Source organism: Verticillium alfalfae, genomic scaffold (assembly GCF_000150825.1).
Source record: "Verticillium alfalfae VaMs.102 supercont1.1 genomic scaffold, whole genome shotgun sequence".
Taxonomy (NCBI): domain Eukaryota; kingdom Fungi; phylum Ascomycota; class Sordariomycetes; order Glomerellales; family Plectosphaerellaceae; genus Verticillium; species Verticillium alfalfae.
This window is the reverse complement of record NW_003315038.1, coordinates 2,586,645-2,607,597: the sequence shown is the minus strand read 5'-3', so window position 1 is coordinate 2,607,597 and position 20,953 is coordinate 2,586,645. Positions and strand designations below refer to the sequence as shown.

The window sequence follows — 20,953 nt, the reverse complement described above, 5'->3', positions numbered from 1 at the left end:
GGGTCGGCGCGACATGTAAACGTTATTTCCGTGCTCTCATGCGAAAATTATGACATTTTTCCCGTGCCCATTCACGGCATCGTTTTCCTGCTCTCTAGCAATTTCCGGGTGTACCCACGGGGCCAGTCCACGTGGCCTCGAGGACGGTCGGCGTCGTGACACCGCACGCCGGCACGTCGACGGTCCTGTTGACCGTCTCGTAAATGTAGCCTTGGCCGCAGTTTTGCCTGCGCACAAACTGGTAGGTGACGGTCTGGCCCGCGGCGTCGAGGTCGACGTCAATGGCCCAGAGCGGCCGGGCGTCGGTGTAGCCGTCGGCGGTCAGGGGCTGGGCGTTCTCGACGTTCCAGTTGCCGAGAGACGGCGCACCGCCGACGACGTAGATGTCCTCGCCGTAGTAGGTCCTGGCGTCGACACGGAAGGTGACGGGCGCAGCGCAGGGGACCTCGCCAAGGTCGGGCGCACCAGCGGCGGTGGCAGGGGCATAGGTGCCCCGCGCGGACGAGGCGGCGCAGGTCGAGGGGATGGGCAGGTTGGCAGGGACCCAAGTGGGAGGGAACTCGCCGGCGCGGCGGGCGGCGGCGGTGACAAAGGCGGCGTAGGACCAGGTCAGGTCGCGGGCGCTCTGGGGCTCGAAGGGAGGGTCACGGTTGTACTGCTCGGCGAGGGAGCCGTCGGCCGGGGTGTACTTTTGAGCGACGGCGAGGAACGAATCGCCGTAGCGGTTGGCAGCTTCGACAATGACGTTGAAGGGAGCCTTGGGGTTCTTGGAGCAGGGGCGCTTGAAGGTACCAACCTTGGCCTCGGGACAGAGATCCTGGAAGAAGGGCAGGGAGGTGCTGTCAATGGTGATGTAGCCGTGGGCCTTCCACTGGTGGGCGGCGTTGAAAAGGAACTCGCCAGCACCAAGAGTGATGAGGTACCAAGGGTTGCCGTTGTAGTAGATGTCCTCAGTGTAGCGGCCGATGGCAATGCCCTCGTTGCTGGGGATACCCTCGTTGATGGGGTATTCGGCAGGATCACGCCAGGCGTCAACCCACTGCTTGAAAGACGCCAGGGCGCGAGGGTGGCAGGGCTGAATGGTGGCACTGTCGCAGGAGGCGGCAATATCAAAGGCGGCGTTGGCGCCGAGCATGGTGTTGGCGTCCTTTCCGGAGCGCTGGGTGTTGGTGTTGATGTTGGCAATGTGGTGACGGCCGTTCCAGTAGCTGTCTGAGTTGAGGAAGCAGCCGACGGCAGGGGCCTCGTCGCAGGCGGCGCCGCACGTCGTGTTGAGGCGCTCAGCGAGCTCGGCACCCTCGATCAGAGCGCGGTACTGAGCCTGGGTGGTGAAGAAGCTGGAGCCGGAGACCTCCTCCCAGAGGTCGAAGCCGGTTGAGTTCCAGTACTGTCCAGTGTAGGCGAGATCGTTGGCAATGACGGGCCAGACGATGTCCCTCGCCTCTTCCTCGCCCTCGTCGCCCGAATCGGCGAGCCAGTTGGCCCAGGTGATGAGGGCGACGGCGCGCAGAGGAGGTCCATCCCTCTGTGGGCGACCCCAGGCGCCATTGAAGCGTGAGCCGTCAACCTCGTACTTAGCCTCGCCGAGACCGCGGCCGGAGGGCAGCAGGGCGCCGGAGGGGTTGGCGACAGTCTGGAGGATGGCCTGGGCGCGAAGGTAGTCACGAATGTGCTTCTCGAGGTTGGCGTTGGCGACAGGGTCGTGGATGAACTCGTCGATGAGCATCTTGAAGGTCAAGGCCGAGTCACGGGTCCAAGTGTAGTAGTCTAGTGGCCGAACCGTCAGCAACGAAACCTCCAAACATGGCCATCCATGGCTCCTACTTACAGGGAGGGTCGGTCTTGGAGGGGCTTGCGATGACCAGGCCGGGGGCGGCGCCGGCAGCGGCACCAAGGTTGTTGAGAACATTGGTCAGTGACAGAGGGCGCTGCTTGGCGATGAAGTCCTCGAGGTCCTGGCCAGAGACGGCGGGGATGGCCAGGGCAGCGGCCAGGGCCAGAAGCTGGGAGCGGAGAGAGACCATGATTCAGTCGGAGAGAAGGCCTTGGTTGAAGCTATGCACAATGTCTGAGAAGGAGGGAACCCACGTGGGAGTGTTTAGGGGTCATGATGATCAAGCCATCTATATATACCTACGCGAGGCACTGAAGGTGACCATTTTGGTATCCAACCTGGGGCCATGCATGTGAGGCTTCAGCTAGGGCCAGGTCGGGGCCAAGAAGTCGGGACGAAAGAACTGCCCAGGGCTCATGGCTCATGGTCCATGGTCCATGTCCGTGATCCTTGGCAAATCAACACATAATAGCGGAGCCTAGCGGAGGTGAGGTGTTCCGCCGAGGTACCGCAGAGGGTGGTTCAATTCGAAGTGCCTGGGGTTACTGTAACGGCTGCATGGTCATGGGGGCATGGCAAGCCGTGGGCCGGCGTCAACGGCCGACGCCTTGCTCCATTTGACATAAGTGGCCCAGCGCCAAGATAGTAGGCCAAAAAGATGGTACCTCGAGCGGCATGAGCATCAACACGCCGTGTTGCTAACAGACTTGTCATACTAGGCTGTACAGCACGAAGCGGTTGGTAAGAGGCTGAGCAGATGAAAGCTAACTCCCCTCAGCTGGTGTGCTCCGGAAGCCAAGACCAGGCCAGGAAGTCAGGAGAAGGCAAGCGCAGCAGGCCAGGGAACAAACAGCAGGAGTGACTTGGATGGAAAGGAAGGAGGCTGCACCACCACGGCCCGACCATGGCGTTATTGTGGGGAGGAGTCTGGCCGCGGCGCTGCGGGGGAGGAGAAGGGGAGGGGGGCTTGGGTAGCTCTCCCCTCCTGAATGCTTGTTGCCAACTGCCCCAGCTAGCGCCCTTGACGAGCCGTCTTAGCAGGTGAGGCGAGGCCTGAAGACGCTGGGCGAAGAAGCCCGTGTAGGGCTTGGACGGTGCTCCCACCTCCCTAACAAGCCTGTGCCTGTGCCTGTACCTGTGCCTACGTCATGGATACCTCTTAGCGACTGCGGGGATCCTGGGGAACCTCATCCCCCTCGCGGCCTTTTCCACCGTGGTAGCCCCCTCCCCCCCCTCATCACCACATCTTCTCCCCCATACCCCTTGCCCGCAGCTTGGCCTCCATGGTACTAAGCTCTTGGGACGACGAGCTACATCAGACGATCGCCTGCATTGACCACTCACATCACCCTCAACCTCGTGCAAATCCACGGCCATATCCCGGTCATCGTCTGCAACGGCCAAATACCGGCTCCTCCTCAATTTACCCAGCATCGGCACCAGCACCAGCACCAAACGAGAAAGCTCTCCCAGGACGGGAGGGAGAGAGAAAATAGAAAAAAACTCCCCAGAATCTGCATGTGACCTCAATCGTCCCCAGCTTCAAAGCCCCCGAGCAATTCCCCGGCCATGTGTGCGCCCACCTTCCCCCTGAGGGAACCAATCTCTCACGGCCTCTTTCTGCCCACGAGCTAACGTAGTGACCAGCCTCCACTGGTGCACGCAACTTGACGAACAGTCACTTGTCCTTGCCGGCCATTTCTTCACCCGTTCATCTGATCGTGTGGCGCACGAGAAAGATTCCTATTGAGGCTGCAATCTAAGCGCAGTGATGCAAGAACAGACGACGATCTCCTCCTACGCTCTGACATAGACGACATTGCCACCAGGTTTCCTTAGCTCCTAATCCAGAGCCATCATGTTGGAACCGGCCAGCAGCAATCATCCACCGTATCCTGCTTTGTCTCCCACCGAACCCAAAACTGTCTGCAATTTCATATCCTAGTACCATTCGGCTCCTTTCCGATTCTTTGCCCCGTCAGGCATGCTATGCTGGGTCGAGAGAGCCGTTGCCATCGAAGGCTGCCCAGGATTCCACCCAAGCTAACGCAAAAGAAGGGAGAAACAGCCTGGACTGGTCGGAGCCCCTCAATGACAGGGGCAAGAGCAGACCAGCCAGGTCGACCAGAAGACTTTTGCCCGACATGCTGTGAAGCAGAACATTCAGAAAACACTAGCCCGCATCGAAAGAGCCAAGAAGAAGACATGACAGACAGAGCAGAAAAGAAAACAAGACGAAGGGGGGAAAGGGGGAGTGTGAGCTCGATGCAGACTTCTCCTTAGCACTCATGGGCCACGACCAACAACCTTGACCATCAGGTTCGACTGAATGAAAATACCAGCTGAGTATGACTTCATCGGCTCAATGGGGTCGATCAGCGAAAAGTCAAAGCGACGAAGAAGCTGCAACACATCGTCAGCATATCATCGTTTCTGTAAGTCCCCACCGATCATGTGCGAACCAACCTCGACGAAGATCTTGTTCAGATCAAGCAGTGCCACAGTCTTGCCGAGACACTGCCACTTTCCGTATTTGAACACCAGCTCCCATTGCGCTGTCATCGCCTTGAGCTCCTCGTCACCCGCCTCCAGCCAACGCTCTGGTCTGAACGTGTCGGCATCTGGGCCGAAGACAGCCTTGCTGCGGAGCACTCCGAAGGCTGACCATCCGATCTGCGTGCCCTCCGGGATGCTCATACCGTGCATGACATCGCCTCCACGTGGTACTGCTACCGACATGAGGCCCGTGACGGGTGGGAATACACGGAGGCCCTCACGGATGGTGGCCTGAAGATAGGGAAGCCTTCGCGCCTCGGCGTCCTGGACAGGTACTGATAGGAGACTTCTGTCACATGCGTCGCGTACCTCCTTGGCGAGGGCATTGTAGGCTGTGGGCGTCGTCATGAGATAGACCATGGTCATGCGCATGGCTGTGGCGGTTGTGTCCGAGCCGGCGAGAACCTGTACAAGTGCCTCACCCTCAGCTTCCTCAGGGGTAAGCCCATGGGCTAGGAACGAGCCGAGCATGTCCCTTTGAACCTTGCCGGAGGAATGCGCTCAGCAACTACCTTCTTGGCCACGCTGTTGTTTCAGGGTCAGCATCGTTTGTCTACTTTTAGCCTTGGAGGCAGAATGGAAAGGAGGCCAAACCTACGCTATGAATTTGCCCAGACCCACACGGTCGTGCTCCGAGGGCATGGCACGTCGAAAGAAGGGAGATTGCATAATAGCGGCTAGGCTGGGCAATACTGACAAGGTCATCATGACGGGCATGCTCTCTTCGGTGATTTGGATGTAGTTGTGCACGTCCTTGTCTTGCGAGAGGTAGCCAAAACACTCGCCAAAGGCCAGCGATGTGATGATGTCGAGGGTCAGGTACTGCATCTTGCTCGCAAAGTCCATGGGACGGAAGACACCAGACGTCGAAAGGTACCGTTCCTCGATCAACCGTACCAACGACAGCATCTGCACGTCGATGGCTGTCTCTAGGAACTCGTTCTCTTTGCCCGAATACTAGGAAATGATCAGTCATATTGCTGAGAGGGTAGGCAGTCGCCCTTGACGAGCAAAGCAACGCAGAATGGGAAATAGAGAAGACCCGGTGTCCAACAGTACAGGGGCGGTACTAACGCCAATGGCCACTTTGGCACGGAGTTCGTTGTGTGCATGATCGTCGCGCATGGAAATGATGTTGTCCTTGGTCGGGTCGAGCCTGATAGCGTCGTAAAAGTCGCCCTTGCGGTATGGCGAGCGTACCGCCCACATGCGGCGCAAGATCTCCGAGTCATTGGTTACCAAGTCGTTGGGACCGATGCGGACGACCGGACCTACGGCCAGATGGCGCACCCCTTGTGGTCAGCCTGGCGAAAGCGATGAAGCAAAGCGAAACAAAGAGGAGCCTGTCATCCCCCCCCCCTATACTGTAGATGTGTTGATATTGGGTGCGGCCTCCTTCCCCCTGCTGGACACCTCTGGGCCATACTGGGCAGCAACTACAGCGTTCGTGTCCGTGGTCCTTTGCCCAATCTCCATCGTCCCAGGCGGGAGTTTCCTCTTCCACTTTCCTCTTACTTGATCTGGTTGACATACCGTATTCATCACAGGCTCGCTTCAGCGCAAGATGCATCTTCCCACTCAGTGTGTTACGTAGCATCCACCATTTGCTGAAGGCAGCCCATCGTGGCCCGGGAATGTGTCTGAGGCGGTACCAGGCCCAGTAAACATGTGCGAGGAGGGACAGTAGCATGCCTGCGCCGACGAGCAGCGACAAGGTCAACAAGTGCGGGCCTGGGACAGCCGTACCGGAGAACGCCATAGTGCTAGGAGTGTGTCTTTCCTGCCGGCAAATACCGCCCTGTCTCGTCTAGTATCGTCTTGCTTGTCTCTTTTGTCTTATCTCTCCGGTAGCTGTAGACCGTTTATATGCCGTGAGCGCAAAGGTTGTTGGTGGTGGCGGCTCCGAGCTGTCGCTCGCAAATGTTTGCTGCCCCGTGGCGGGGGACAGAGATGTCTTGTGTAGGTGTTCGTAGGGAAAGATCAGGGTTGAATGAGGAGGTAGCATAGGCCAAGGTGTCATGAAGACCTGGATCACGAGTTGAAGCGTGTGGGCGGGGGAGGGAAAAGAGACAGTAAAAGTACGCAGCCTTCAGAGAATCGGGTAGGCTCTTTCTCTGCGCGTGCCCTACTCTTGTTGCCAACACAGGCAAGGCGAGGTGAATGTGAGGGAGACGCCTTATTGGCATTAAGGTATTCTCCTGAGCCGGGCAGGAGCGGAACCGTACGACCCGGCGATGCCTCGATTGGCAGAGGCTGCCCTGGTGTCAAGGTACCTAGGTAGGCAGGGAAGGTAGACCAAGGTAGAAGAAGATTAAATCCTGGTCAAATTTGATATTGAAGAGATCATTCAGGATGTGAAGAATGGCCGACTAGCAACAAAGTGCTCAGGAAGCCGCGTACGTGACTGGCTATCTTAACCCTCTTCTGCAGAAGGAGCAACATCATTTACAACGCGCCTGCACCTGACAAGCTGGGCCAGAATCGACCAGCCGAGATGGTTACCAAGCAGACGGGAACCGCAGAAGGAAGAGCCCCCAACCGAAGGTGTGCCTGAAGTTATCGATCCAAGGTCGCCATTTCCTTGGCTCAAACAACATACCCAACTCGTTGAAAAGTTGACTCCAAGGGATGTCCAATCAGTCCGGCAGCTGGAACACTCTCGACCCAACACGTCAAGCCCTTACTGACTGGCCTGGGATCGACCGGTAATAGGCTCAGGATTGCATCAGAGAAAAACCATGCCGTTCCGAAGTTGATGCAACATCGACAGCCTGCCCATGCACACAGCCAACGGCCTGTCTCGTCTGCCACCATCACGACACTTTGACTGCTTGGGAGACGAGAAAATACACCCGAGGACGGCCAGTCCTACGATGGATGATAGGCCTAGACTCCATGTGCTGTGACTCTCGACGTGAGAATCCGAGCTCCAGTGGGTGCGGTTGCTCTGCAGATAACTACACGAGCGTGCATTTTTCATACAAGTATCGGCAGTAGCTGCATAGTCCCATGTTTGCTAGCCAGCCCGCATCATTCGGCAAGCCGGCGAATGGTCCAACGGCAAGGGGCCACAGCGTCCATGCTGCAGCTGGGTGGGAGCTTTTCTCGTTACATCCACAGCAGGCATGTCAAGGCTCTCCGAACCAGATGCCGTGCTGCATAATCTCTACCATGGTAGGCCAACGCAGCAAGCAGTAGCGTCGGTGACAATGACCACCAACAGCACCAGCTCGGCCTTCCTTTGCTGTCGTCAGATTTTATGATATGCAACAACCCGGACCTGATCCAATCGACGCGCAATCACGCTGCTGCACCGAGTTGGGCTCTAGTGCGAGTCGGAAGCCGTACTGGTCCCTTCATTGCTTCCGTTGGCAAACAATACCCGCCGTTGGCGGTGGCGACGGCAGATCCCTGGACAGCCTGGTGCTGGCCACCTTGACCATTCGACTGCGGAATTATAGAGGAAGGCGAAACTCAAGTGGCTGTCGACGTGCTAGACACGGTCTAGGACAGCAAATTCAGACGACATCACGTTCCGAAAGGCGTTCTCATCCGCATGCTTGACAGGTGGCATGACGCCCAACAGATAGAAAGGCTGCCTGCATACGACGCATTTTCCTGGTTCATCCCGAGCGACAGCAGAATGCTGCCACCTTGTGCGACCTCCAGCCGAACCTTCTCACACCTTCCCACCCAGCTATCCTTTCCGCACCTTCTTCTCCCTTCTCCAAGTTGCCAAAGTGACACAGCAACTTGCTCGTCAGTTTGTGTGGCCCATCCCCTTCCCTGCCTGTCTCGCCTGTCTTGCCTAATCTTCACTCCAAATGGTTCAACATGGCAATGACTTGCCACAGACTGGCCACAGCAGCTGCTTCGTACCCTCGACGGCGCGAAGAGGCCGTCTTGAACATGGTATGATCGCACCGGATTGAGGTACGGTCGGAAGTACATTTGAAGACTCAAATATCGGCCTAGTTTTCCCTTTCCTGAATATTTCGTCCTGATTTGCTGGTGACTGCTCGACTGCATCCTGCCCCGGCCGCGATTCGACTATTCCAGGGTCAAATGTACGCTGCTGCAACCGACAGGTACCGCTTATCTAGCAGTCCAGTAGTCGATCCGGCCCTAGCGAGACTGCGAACCAGCCAAACCAGCCATGGATCTGGATGAGTCTCTGCCGGAGAACGAGGCCTCTATGGACAACGTCCGCCCGTCCAGGGCAGATGCTATCTATTTGAATTTGGAGCCAGATGAGGTGGGAGACGGCGCCACGGCTCTGCTGACCTTATGACTTTGGCCTGTCCACTGATACCGGGACACAGAATATTGATGCGCAGGATGTGAACAGCATCCTCGACAATAGCGATGTCGATTCGGCCTTGGGCGATGTCAGTGTGATACTCTTGTACATTCGTATCTGGATCATCCTTGGTAAGCTAACAATCTAGTCGGAAACATGGCCATCGTCGACGGCTTCCTTAAGGTCGAGCATCGTCCGCGCAAGAGAAGAGAATGGCCGCATATATCACGGCTACAAGGATGGCAAGTATGTATTGCCTACGGATCAGGTAAGGATTTGGCGATGCCAGCCATCATAGTAAAAGACCTGTTGGCACACACATCTATACTGTGGGTGTAGCTAACATGGCGGCCAGGAGGAGCTCGACCGGCAAAGTATGGAAAATTTCTCAAGGTCATGGACCGTTGGCCAATTCTCTGACCAAAACTGAAGCATTCCAATACCAATTGTGCCAGCTCACATTCGACAATCGGCTGAGCTTTGCCCCGATATGTCGGCCGCACCGGGTCCTGGATGTGGGATGTGGAGTTGGTGGGTAGCCATGCTTTGCCAAGAATACATAACGCTGCGTTGAGATTGACACCTGACCAGGGATATGGGCTTTGGACTTTGGTACGTGTCTTCGAGGACGTTCGGAGACCTTCGCTCACAGAGGGATAGGCGAAGAACACCCAGAGTCGGAAGTAATAGGCGTGGATTTGTCTCCCGTGCAGCCCGGTTTGTGCGTGCACCAGCGCGCCCTCGGCGGCTATGATACTGACTGCATCAGTACACCACCCAATGTCCATTACGAAATCGACGACCTGGAAGAGGAGTGGAGCTTCTCCAGAAATTTCGATTACATTCATTCCATGATGATGACAGGTGCCTTTCGGGACTGGCCCAACTTTTATCGGCAAGCCTTTGAGTGAGTTGTGCAATCCAACGGTTAGACGACGAAATTGACATCATCTCAGGAACCTCAATCCTGGCGGCTGGGTTGAATGTCAGGACATCAATTTTCCGATGAAATGTGACGATGACACTATTGCTCCACAGTCAGATCTTGGTCGGTGGAACGAGCTGATGATGGAGGCTGGCACTCTCTCGGGTTTCCGACTCGATCTATGCGACAGGGCGGCGGAAATGATGTCGGCAGCGGGTTTCGTCGACATTGTTCGAATACCGTACAAGTGGCCGATTAATCAATGGCCAAAAGATGTCAGATATAAGACATTGGGCGAGTGGACTGAAGCCAATTTCGTCTTTGGTCTCGAGTCGATCATGCTCGCGCTGTTCACGCGTTTCCTGGGCTGGAAAAAGGAAGAAGTCTGGGAATTCATCGCAAGGGTGATTGCTGAGTGGAGGGACCTCAGGAACCATGGCTACTTCGAGATTTATGTGACGTATGGCAGGAAACCATAGGACAAGAAGAGAGCTTCCAGACGATGGCTGGGATGGCGTGATTTGTGGATGGCGCAAGTAGTTCGTGGTATCCAAGGTTCTCTCAGAAGCATTGCCCATGGATACCCCCAAACGTCGGCAAAGCGGCATACAAACATGCGACGGTTCGGCAGCGCTCGGCCCAGGTGACAGACAGTGTGTTCATGTCCACCCAGACGCGAAATGCCGTACGCTGTGCGTCCCCAGCATGTAATTTGCGGCCGAGTGGACTCTCTTCAGACGGTGAGGCGTTGGAGTTCTGGCTACATCTAGCCCGCCCGCAGCCGTTCAGACCCCGGCAGATGAAGGCTGTCGCCGCCCACCGCGCCACTATCAACTGCCGCTCTTCGCCCGTTCAGTGCGTCCTCGCATGTGTCTGTCGGAAGGCGTCGGTACACAATCGCCGGTGAGGGTGGCGTCAGAAAGACACCCGACTGGTAGCTGTGAAGGGAATCAGCAGCGCCGTTCTGAGCAGTTGGCACTTTTGGAGCAGAGCACGCACAGGGCGGCGGGAGGGGTCCGTTTCGTCCGTCATGTGTACGGCTTTTGTGCCCACACTGAGTACCACGGAAGGTAGGCGTGAATTCCAGGGTCTTCGAAGGCTTTTCTGATCTCGTGCTCCAAGACCTCAGCCTCCTGTTTCGACTGGAGGCCCATCTCCGGCCACTTGACGAGCACGGCACGCACCAGTTGCCAGAGAACGTGCTTGCTCATGAAGAGACCGATCTCGCGGCGCTTTCTATCCTTGGCCCACGCTCCGATGGGCATCTTGTGCCGGCGTACGTGGATATGCGTGAAGCCGATGCGCTCGAGATCTTCATGAATGGTGGACATGATGCCAAGACTGCATCGGTGAGCGGGACCGAACATGTTGACGAAGCGATCCATGAAATGGAGCATTGGGTGGTTTGACGGCATGGTGTCATCGTCACAAAAGATGTTGGATCCAACATCCTGAAGCTCAACCCAGCCCCCCGGGTTGAGGTGTCTGATTTTCCCTGGTTAGCCGGACGCTCATGGTTTACGTGGTTCGTTGAGGGCAGTGGCTGGAGGGGTTTTCGTGCATACTTGAACGTCGATTCCAGCACGCCCACTGGATCAGACAAGATGACTGTGACGGATCGAAGGTGAACAAAGTCAAGGTTGGCATATGGAGGGTCCCAGGTGGTGTTCTGAATGTCGTCTATCCTCCATATGACATTGTGCGGTATGCAGCTCGTCTGGATCGGCGTGATGTCGACGCCGATGACCTGGGCACTGGGAAACTTATCGGCCACTGTCATTGTCATGTCAGCACGTACCCATGCCTCCGAGAGGGCTCACCAGGCAGCTGTACCGTCAATGGCCCATAAGCCGACGCCTGTCCCGATGTCGAGGATCCTTTGCGGGTGATCGCCGATGGGGGCGAGGTAGTCATTGCCGTCAAAGAGTCTCTTGATCATCTGGTGCTTCATCTCCTCTCGCTCTTGCTCGATGTCGTCGTTGGGGATGGGGTACTCGCCCGGCCGGAAGGACTGGTAGCGCCTGAGCAGAGTGCTCGTCCAGTAAACCCCCACCTGCCGATGGGGGAGCACAAGCGTACCCCGATGAGGCGCGCCGTCACGGGGGGTGGGGATGAAGGAGGGGCAAGACGCCACCGGCCCTTCTTGATGGGAGTGACGCAGGACGTAGGAGGCCAGCGAGGTGAAACCGGAGGTCCCCGAGTGACGTCCCATAGTCGGAAAAGCCGGTGAAAGTCGTGGTCCTCGAGCATGTCGAGGGGCGCAGGCTCAATGGGCTCGCTGTCATTGTCATACCCACTGGAACCCGACTCCATGGCTACAGGACGGGGGCTCACAGGCCGGTTGCAGCAACGAGGCCTCTTGTCACCTTTTGGAGGGCGTTGGACTCGCGCGAGGCTCGCCCCCTTTCTCCTACCTAGGTACGCAGCCGTGGACCTGATACGGCGGCAGACCGCGCTTGAAGGCTCACCCAACTCACTAGATGAAAACGGCAGGGATCAGTCAGGCGGATGGCAAGTCTGTCAAGGTTCTCGGGGGTGGTGGAGAAGCTGTCAAATGCTAGCGTAGCGTTCGTTTGAGCTCCATCATTCGCGTGGCCAGAAAAAAAAAACCACACTCCCGGCGCACGACGACTGTCGCGCGGGCAGTGTGTCGTGCCGAAAGGCAAAAAGACGGCGCCAAGGGGAGATGGTCCAGGAGCCCGGATTTCGGGCTTTCGGCGTTGACAAATCATGGAGAAAAAGCAATAAGGTAAAAAGATACTTACAGTAGGTATATGACAGCGCCCGGGGGACTGGTTCCGTCCAAGGCTCATGCTCAGGTCGTTCATGCAGGGAGAAATGTCAGTATCAGTTGTCAGTTGTCACTGGCGAGTGGTGGGCTGCTGCGGGACCAAGGTAGTATTACTACTACTGCTGCTGGCAAGCATGTCAAGGATGGCGATCGTCGGTAGCGAGGGCCTTGCTTGGCTTTCGGATGGATCACGTCGTCTCCCCGCCACCTGCCGCCAGCCTCCGAAGCTTTTATTCACGGTCAGAAAAGGCGAATCGCAGGAGTGCAGCATGCGATGCCGGGTGACGTGTACGAACCGGGATCGGAGCAGGCGTCAATGGTCCTTAGGTTTCTCCTGTTTCTCCTGTTTCTCCCTGTGAGGCCAGGAGGTAAAAGCGGGAGCAGGAGAAGAGGGATTGGCACAAATTTGATGGATGGCTCTGGACGTCTTACCGTGAGCCTAGCACTGGAAAAGGAAGGAAAGATTCGCGCATGCCTAGGGGCGTGGCAGATCCCCTCAGCTCGCTGAGCCGGTACTCGGCCGGTGCTGGGCTGGTATCGTAGTGCAGTGCGCTGTCAGGAGCTGCCCCTGTGGAGTTACTAACCATGTACCTACCTACCTAGGTACCTAGACATGTACCTACCTACCTAGGTACCTAGGTGAGGTACCTTAGAAGCAGCCATGGGCTGTGCCTGCCGCCACGCTCCCAGAGACCTGATGCCGGCCAGCGCGCCTTGTTGGCAGGCTGTCTCAGTGGCCGGTCGTGCTGTAGTCAGCATCGACGTCTTGCATGGCGACTACCTACCGTACCTTACCTAGGTACCTACCTACCTAGGTATACCTAGGTGCCTAAGGTACCTAAGGTAAGGTACCTAAGCATCCCGAACCTCGTATTGCTTTCCTAACCTGTCTTTGTGCCTTGCTCAATCACCTGAAGCCGCGCCTGAAAGCCGGTGGAATCTCCCTGCGCGTACTCTGAACATGCTTCAGTATGGCACTAGGAGGTTCAGATGAGACTCTTTGCTAGAGTGAACCGTGCTCTGACACTAGCCGGCCATGCCTGGCACCAAGTAACTACGAGAGCGTTGGCGGGACATAGCCTTGTGCCCATGTCCCATAGATAGCTTGCTCATAAGCTCAAGGTATGGACAGGCTGTAAGTGAATACGTCAGGACAGACATGTACGGCTCTGTCTTTGATTACCTTTGACCTGCCTAACAGATGCAATGGCATCTAAATTTTATGTCCTTCAGAGTGTGGCTTTGGCGTCGAATGCATCGCCCGCAAGAGGGCTGCCCTATGGGGTTCCGAGGCAACGGCTCATGCGCGAGGTCATCTCTACGTTCCCCCCCACCCCTAGGAAGATCTCGGGTAGGATTCATCACGATCGCAGACGCAATGGCTACCATGGCATCTTAAAGATATGGGGGGCATCGAGAGACAGTGCCATGTTGTGGAATGCACCGCCAAATACACGGTGCGGCTCCAGTCCCCAGCCAACGGTACGTACCTTGCTCGTCGTGCTGGTCCTGGCGCATCACTAGCACTTGTCGCGTCAAAACCAATGAAGCAAACCGCGTCGAGCGCGACTGTGGGTCTCTCACAACACCACTTTCGAGTTCCCGGTCCTGTAGTGACTTTCACACCCTACCGTGCTATACCTTACTCTGCCTATCCTCTCCACCAACATCCCACTACACACGTCCGCAAACCACTGCCGTAGAACTTTATTTCTTTTGATCACTACCACCGTCGGTCTGTCGAGACGAACTTCTACCTCGGGTCTTGACCCCTACCAGCGTTGTGTGTTCCTTGAGTATCCGCTCGGACCGACCACCACCGGCACAGCACGACTCGGTTCCGCTGAAGCCACACGCCATTGACAGCGCAACTCGATCTCTGCTCCTTCGAAACCAGTTCAGAAACGAGACCGCTCAACTACTTCGATCCATGAGTCCGCAAACGTGACGGCCGAGGCAACGCGTCTAGATCTTTCTAGCCATGTATCTACCGCGCTCCCTCATATCGAAACTCTACCTCCACCTCCAGAATACCCGACACCCTCTCTCGCCTCCTGTCCTCATTCTTGTCGCCCTCGAGCCCGACGCACTCTGTGCCTGCCGTATTCTTACTCGACTGCTGAAGCACGACTATATCCCCCACAAGATCCAACCCATCTCCGGCTATGCTGACCTTGAACGGGCCGGCAGGGACCTGGTCCTGCCCATGATGGAGTCCAATGGCGGCAGCGGCGGTGTCGTTGTCAGTCTCGGCGTGGGCGGCATGGTTGATTTGGGTTCTCTGCTTGGCCTGGAACCCGAGGGCGACGAAGCGACCTTCTCCGGCGTCGAGGTCTGGGTCATCGACTCGCACCGGCCGTGGAACCTGGGCAACGTCTTCGGCGGCTTTCCCTTGGAAGCGACTGACGACGACACAGTCCCGCTGTCAACGAGGTGTCCCAATGGTGTCAAGGCAGGCCGCATCGACCGGACATATACCCCTGGCAAGGGCGGTATCGTGGTCCTCGACGATGGAGATATCGAAGACAGCCTGGCAACGGAGCGAGATGCCTACATCGCCCTCCTTGACATGCCAGACGTGGAAGATGACGGGGAGGAATTGGGTGAGAGTGATGATGGAGAAGACGAAGACCTATTTTCTGAAGAGTCTGCTCGCACAGGGCAAAAGAGAAAAAGCTGGTCAGATCGAGAGGAGGAAATGTCGAGTGACGAGGACGACCGCCCAGCTCAACGGAGGCGAAGTAATTCTGTAAGTGGGACAAGAACTTGGCGAACTGGCACACGGAACTGACACCACCCCACAGTCTACATCCATACCATCGCCCTCAAGACCCCCCCAAAGAGGACTCCTGTCCATCAGAGACCAGGATAGCGTCATGCCGAGCGACCCCCCTTCAGCGGCACAGGCCCCCTCTGCAAGGGCACTCCGTCGAAGGCTCCTCAGACTGCGGAGGGAGAACGAGCGCGTCCTGCGGAAATACTACAAAATCGGTGCCTCGTTCTCTGAGCCAATATCTTCCATGATGTACTCGCTCGCCTCGGAGCTGGGCCGCGAAGATAACGACCTTCTTTGGCTCAGTATTGTTGGCGTCACATCAATGGAGCTATACGGCCGATCATCGGCAGGCATCGCCGTGCCCGTTCGCAGCTCGGACCGTGGCCAGGGTACCGGCTGGATGGGTGTTCGCGGCGCCCGCATCCGCCAGCTACTGCGTGACGAAGTGCGTCGACTCAACCCACCAGAAGTGGGCAGTCGCAATGCCGTGGAAAATACGGGGGTCATTCCGACCACGGCGCGAAGCCCAGAGGACATGTCCATCAGGTTATCACCGGAGCCCAAGTTCCTCCTCATTCGGCACTGGAGCCTCTACGACAGCATGCTGCACTCTCCCTATCTGTTCTCTCGTCTCAAGACATGGAGCGATACGGGCATGAAGAGGCTGCACAAGCTACTTGCCAAGATGGGCGTCAGCTTGGTCCAGTGTAAGCAGAGCTATGCGCACATGGACATGATGCTCAAGCGGGAACTTCGCACCAAGCTGCTCAAATACGCCTCATTATACAATCTGGACGACATGGTCCCGTCGGTGGATACGGATGGTAAAGATCGCGCAGGTGCCAAGGACGGCTGGGGTTTCGTCAGGAGTTGGGGCTGGCGAGCCACGCTGAGTGCGCAGGATGTCGGTGTCGTCATTGGTGCCATTCTCGAGGTTGGGAAGCAGGGAGAGGAAGCGGCCAAGCCTGCCATTGAGCCGATGCAAGACGCCGATGTGGACGACACCGAGGCACAAGGCGATGAGTGGATCGCGCGGTTCTGGTCCGCCTACGATGCCCTCGAAAAGTAAGTCTGACCATGGCGAACAAAATCAGTCTGATCCTCTGACTTACGCAACCCGCAGCATCGACGCACTCAAGGCCGGCCTCCCTACAGCTCAGCTGCTCCACCGCGCCATCTACCGCACCGGCACCTCCATAATCAACAAGAAGCAGATCAAGCACCTGCGCGCCTTCCGCATGTGCGTCGTCAAAGATGGCCCCGACGTGCCCCTATTCACACACCCCGCTGCCCTCACCAAGCTCGCCCTCTGGGTTGGCGAGGCGCTCGTCGAGCAGGAAAAGGACACGACGGGCCGCCTCTCGCACGGTGGCCGAGGCACACCCCTTGTCGTGGCGTCCCTCAACGAGAAGCGCGGTGTCTACGTCGTCGTCGGCACTGGTGGTGGCGGCGGGCCAGACACGACCTTCCTTGATCGCGAGGCCGCGAAGAAGCGCCAGGCGGCGAAAGACGAGAAGGCAAAAAAGAGGGAAGAGTCGCGGGCGGCCAAGGCTAAGATCAAGGAGGAGAAGCGTGCGGCACGGCAGGCAGAAGGAGACGAGGATGAGCTGGACGACGAGCTCGACACGGAGTCTGAGGCGTCCGACTCTGAGTCGGACGAAGAGGACATTGACGAAGACAAGGTCCAGGAACGGGGCTACGGTCTGAACAAGTTCGGGTCGGCGTTTCAGGAAGTCGTGGCGGAGACGAGCGCCCGGGTGCGCATTGACAGTTTCGAGCACTGCGTTGTCGAGGTGCGCAAGGAGGATCTCGGTGGATTTTTGGAGAGCCTCAGCATGAAGGCCGTTGTTGGTTGAACATGGGGGAGGAGGGTGTCGTCATGAATGAAGGCGTTTTGTTCTTTCGCAATGAGTGCTAGGGAGGGAATCAGGACAGGTGGAGGCACTCGTTTTACGGACTCCTGCACTTTCTGGATGGTCATGAGGCATATGGCGTGCGAATAGCTAGTTTAACACTGATATACTGTTTCCTGTGCGTGCTGAGGTCAACGCCAGTGATGTCGAATGCAGGTCGGTGGCGTAGCTTCGAAGGATGGTGGTTTGAGAACACCTCAGAGACACGGCCTTGAACGATCAAAAGGCAGAAGGCCGCCCTGTACCGTTCATGATGGAGGAGATGCCAAAGAAGAAACACTCTTGGTTCGGTGATCTCAGGTACTTGAGACATACATATCCAGTCTCGTGGCGGCGGAACTGCAGTTGATGCCTAGACCCAAGCGCCTCACCACAGAGCACCGCATCGCGACAGCGTTTTCCATGTTGCCCGCCAAGCAGATACGCGTATGTTTAATGTATTGTATGCACCCTACGCATCCTATGCACGTACATGCTCCAATCACCCCCTAAAACTGAGAGGTCTCGACATTGAGGCTGCCACAACTCAGTGTCCGACGTGGCGCGCCAGCAACCGTTCTCTGCGAATCAGGTGCATAGAAATGTCAGCAAGGCAAGGCTCCTACTCCCAGTATCGGCCCGGTGGGGGGATTGACCATGGATCTATGTAATATTGAGACGCTGTCGCGCCTCTGTTGGTGTTAAGCTGTAATTTCGCCCACTCTGAATGGCTAGCCCTGTCTACTGCCTCTTTAAGGATTTGTGACCCAAAAAGTCTCTTTGAAAGGCCACAGTAGGTTCAGCATGGAGCCTATATCATTAGAAGCCTCAGGAATGGAGATCATGGACGATAGGCGGTATTCGAGCCGCCAGGCTTGCAGCCGTTGCTACTGCCTACATCATGTGGTCGATATGGCGCCAGGCCGTTATTCTCATGGCTGCTGGACAGGTTCTCCCTCAGTCCCTCGATCCCGATGATTGAATCCCAGGCCAGGGTAGAGAACAGGGGTTTCGGCCCAGGCATAGCCCTACAGCCCGCAGGTAAGCACAGCAGCTGTCAGCACTAAGCCATCGTCAGGGGCCAGCGGCTCGAAGCTGACCAACGGCCGCGCAGATGTCGTAGAGATGCATGTACGAATTCCCATGTAGGGTCATGCCAACGATGAGAGGGGCGGTCGACGCGCTGCGAGATGATAAAGAGACGAGTGCTGCGCTTTTGTCGGTCGTTTCGGTCACTTCCATTTCCATACCTTGGCACTCTCCTTTCCCTTGCCGTACGCAAAAACAGGTCTCGAGCATCGAGACCTTCTGCTTCATCGCTGCCGCTGTTGCTCGCACAGCAATTGAGTTTTCGACCACACAGCCGAAGAATATGGTGACGAGCCAGAAACCATGGGCAGATGGCCCTTTCCCGCTCGTCAGCAATTCAAAGCTCAAGCTCGAGGTGTGCCTGTGACGGTCGCCGACAGAGAATGGCAGAATACTAACAGGCCCAACCCCGTGAACAGGATGGAGAGAAAGCCCAAGGCGCCAAGGAGATGGCTATGGAGATGATCATCGTTCACAATATCCTGCTGCGCATCATCAACTCGATCTACCTCCAGTGCATCAACGTGGGCGTCAGAGGCACCCAGCAGGACATCAACGACTTTGTCCAGTATGCCAGGCTCTGGCACAAGGGCGTGACGCATCACCACCATACGGAGGAGACGATGATTTTCCCTGACATCGAGAGGATGGCGGGCGTGCCCGGGTTGATGGAGGCCAACGTCGCACAGCACGAGGCATTCCACGACGGCATGGAATCGTACAAGTCGTATCTCGAAAGAGTCAGCGCTGGGGAGGAAAAGTATGACGGCCTCAAGTTCAAGCAGATCATCGACTCTTTCGCAGACGTGCTGCACCAACATCTCACAGATGAGATCGATACGCTGGTGAAGTTGCATGAGGAACACGCGGACAAGGCCGAGTGGGGTGTGTGGTACAAGAAGACGATGGATGAGATCCTGAAGGCGACTAAGGACCCAGAGCACGCGGTAAGCCGTCGTCTTGGACTCGCGTCTGCTCTCTCGTGCCGGCGCGCTAATGTCATGAACAGACAACCGTTGTCCCCCTCATCTTCACGAATCACGAGAAGGGATTTGAGAATGGGTTTTCCGCAAGCTGGCCTCCGCTGCCTTGGTTCTTCATGTTGATCGTCAAGTGGTGGTTCATACCGACGAACAAGCAATGGTGGCGATTCTCGGCGTGCGACGCGAATATGAAGCGACGGGAGCTGCCCTTCGTTTGAGCGATGGACGGCTGGTGATGCAACACTGGTAAAGCAAGGAACAGATCGGGTGGAGTTCTGGCGCCAAGCTGGCATGCAGCTAAGCGGGTGTTCATAGATCGGGGCATTCCAGTTTCAAACCGAGGCCGACGATTGAGAAGGTGCCAGACGAACCCTCCCGAGTCGAGAAGAGTCCAGGCCTGGCCTATGTATGTCATCAAGCATGGAAGGTTGGCGAGGCATCCAATAGTGACGAGTCGCTCGACAGACGGGTCGGACGAATGATATGAGCCCCCGGGCACGACCTTGTCGAAGAGCTGAGATGGTCGGGGATGTGTGATGTGTTGGCGTGGGACACGGTGATTGGCGAGATGGGAGTGATCAGGGTGATGAGGATGTGAGCGTTTCACGCAGGCAGCCTGGTCCAGACAGGTGCATACGCACCACACAAGATTGGCTCTCTCTGAACATGGGAGTGCAACTTGGGTGCCTGTTCGAGCAACTTCCTCCTTGCTGTGCTTCCACGAGCACCGAGTGGTTGTCAGCGAGGCTTTTGCTTGGTTCTCTCGGATTCCATGGTACTTCGTATCCGCATTACTCGTCTCGTACGTCGCAAGAACCGTTGCTCAAATCAAAGGATACGTACCTTGTCGGGTCATCATTGGGCACGCACTTGCTCGAGGGTGCCGTTCGAGTGCATCAGGTCCCGAGCCTTGGTTCTAGTCGAAACCCGTTAGCGCCCCCTTTGTTCACAGGAACCCAGGGGACAGGGACGCTGTAATTCTAGCGGGCTGGCTGTAGTTGCAGTGTGCAGTCAGGGAGTGCCATCGGGTGCTTCCATTGCCCTCCAAGCAGCCGGCGTGGGCGGGGATCTGGGCCCCCCTGCACTAACACCCAAGGTAACCCCCCCCCCCTTCCTCGCCCCTCCTCCTCCCCTTCCTCTTCAGTACGACCAGCTCCAGCACCAGCACCAGCACCAGTCCCGCCTTGTCTCGTCACGCGCACCTTCCGGCCTTCCCTTGCCTTGCCTCAACTTTTTGACGGGACCGCCGTTACCAACCAAACCCGAGAGGGACCCAGGCTGGAACCTGCATTGGCTTGCCTGCTGTCATTTTCCCATCACCTTGCACACCTGATTCCACCTTCACCTCAATCGACGCTGTTCCCCCCAAAGGCTCTGTTTCTTCCAAGCACGACAACCCTCCGAGAGGATACCCACGACTTGACCCCTCCGCCACCTTATTTGACGAACCCTGACCTGCGTACCTTGTTTCCTTGGTACCAGTACTGCTGCCGCCAAGTCACCCCGACTCCCATCCGCCGACGCCGTCGCCTCGACCGTCCGAGGGCAGCCATCCCGCGATCCTTCTTGCTCCTCCGGCCTCTCCAATCCGTTCGCCCAACCTACAACCACCACGCCTAGACGACCGTCGCGACGACATACGACGCCCCAAAACCTCCACCCAGCGATCCCTCATCTCCCCAGTACCGCACGCACATCCTCCCCCACCCTCTCGAGAGACTTGATTCTACTACCCCGCCATCGCAAACCATGGGCAAATCGTAAGGAATCCTCGCGCTGTCTCACGCCCCCCCCCCCTTTCCTGCTA

The 20,953-nt window shown here is 57.0% G+C and overlaps 7 protein-coding genes across 7 annotated transcripts in view; 4 read left to right on the top strand and 3 right to left on the bottom strand.

Annotated features, from left to right (window-relative positions):
- Positions 1 to 94: 94 nt before the first annotated feature.
- VDBG_00799 (glucoamylase P) lies at positions 95 to 2,024 on the bottom strand (the record flags this gene model as incomplete). The annotated part of the gene is made up of 2 exons (XM_003009071.1): positions 95 to 1,767; positions 1,829 to 2,024. 2 exons carry the CDS (start codon positions 2,022 to 2,024, stop codon positions 95 to 97), a joined length of 1,869 nt encoding a protein of 622 aa, XP_003009117.1.
- A 2,096-nt stretch (positions 2,025 to 4,120) lies between these two features.
- On the bottom strand, positions 4,121 to 6,149 carry VDBG_00798 (benzoate 4-monooxygenase cytochrome P450; the record flags this gene model as incomplete). Its single annotated transcript, XM_003009070.1, has 6 exons — positions 4,121 to 4,237; positions 4,301 to 4,795; positions 4,903 to 4,915; positions 4,989 to 5,347; positions 5,465 to 5,661; positions 5,924 to 6,149. The coding sequence occupies 6 exons, from the start codon at positions 6,147 to 6,149 to the stop codon at positions 4,121 to 4,123; spliced, it is 1,407 nt and encodes a 468-aa protein (XP_003009116.1).
- A 2,697-nt stretch (positions 6,150 to 8,846) lies between these two features.
- Positions 8,847 to 10,094, top strand: VDBG_00797 (conserved hypothetical protein; the record flags this gene model as incomplete). Its single annotated transcript, XM_003009069.1, has 3 exons — positions 8,847 to 8,958; positions 9,282 to 9,597; positions 9,647 to 10,094. 3 exons carry the CDS (start codon positions 8,847 to 8,849, stop codon positions 10,092 to 10,094), a joined length of 876 nt encoding a protein of 291 aa, XP_003009115.1.
- A 287-nt stretch (positions 10,095 to 10,381) lies between these two features.
- On the bottom strand, positions 10,382 to 11,827 carry VDBG_00796 (conserved hypothetical protein; the record flags this gene model as incomplete). Its single annotated transcript, XM_003009068.1, has 4 exons — positions 10,382 to 10,553; positions 10,678 to 11,100; positions 11,181 to 11,388; positions 11,449 to 11,827. The coding sequence occupies 4 exons, from the start codon at positions 11,825 to 11,827 to the stop codon at positions 10,382 to 10,384; spliced, it is 1,182 nt and encodes a 393-aa protein (XP_003009114.1).
- A 2,560-nt stretch (positions 11,828 to 14,387) lies between these two features.
- VDBG_00795 (cell division control protein) lies at positions 14,388 to 17,038 on the top strand (the record flags this gene model as incomplete). Its single annotated transcript, XM_003009067.1, has 3 exons — positions 14,388 to 15,155; positions 15,211 to 16,247; positions 16,306 to 17,038. 3 exons carry the CDS (start codon positions 14,388 to 14,390, stop codon positions 17,036 to 17,038), a joined length of 2,538 nt encoding a protein of 845 aa, XP_003009113.1.
- Positions 17,039 to 18,446: 1,408 nt separating this feature from the next.
- On the top strand, positions 18,447 to 19,364 carry VDBG_00794 (hemerythrin HHE cation binding domain-containing protein; the record flags this gene model as incomplete). Its single annotated transcript, XM_003009066.1, has 3 exons — positions 18,447 to 18,518; positions 18,613 to 19,110; positions 19,173 to 19,364. The coding sequence occupies 3 exons, from the start codon at positions 18,447 to 18,449 to the stop codon at positions 19,362 to 19,364; spliced, it is 762 nt and encodes a 253-aa protein (XP_003009112.1).
- Positions 19,365 to 20,895: 1,531 nt separating this feature from the next.
- VDBG_00793 (neuronal calcium sensor 1) overlaps positions 20,896 to 20,953 on the top strand; it is a gene marked incomplete at both ends in the record, with an annotated part of 1,121 nt that continues 1,063 nt past the window's right edge. The window contains one exon of the mRNA XM_003009065.1: positions 20,896 to 20,906. Coding sequence (XP_003009111.1) covers positions 20,896 to 20,906 — 11 coding nt within the window. The remainder of the gene's footprint in view (positions 20,907 to 20,953) is intronic.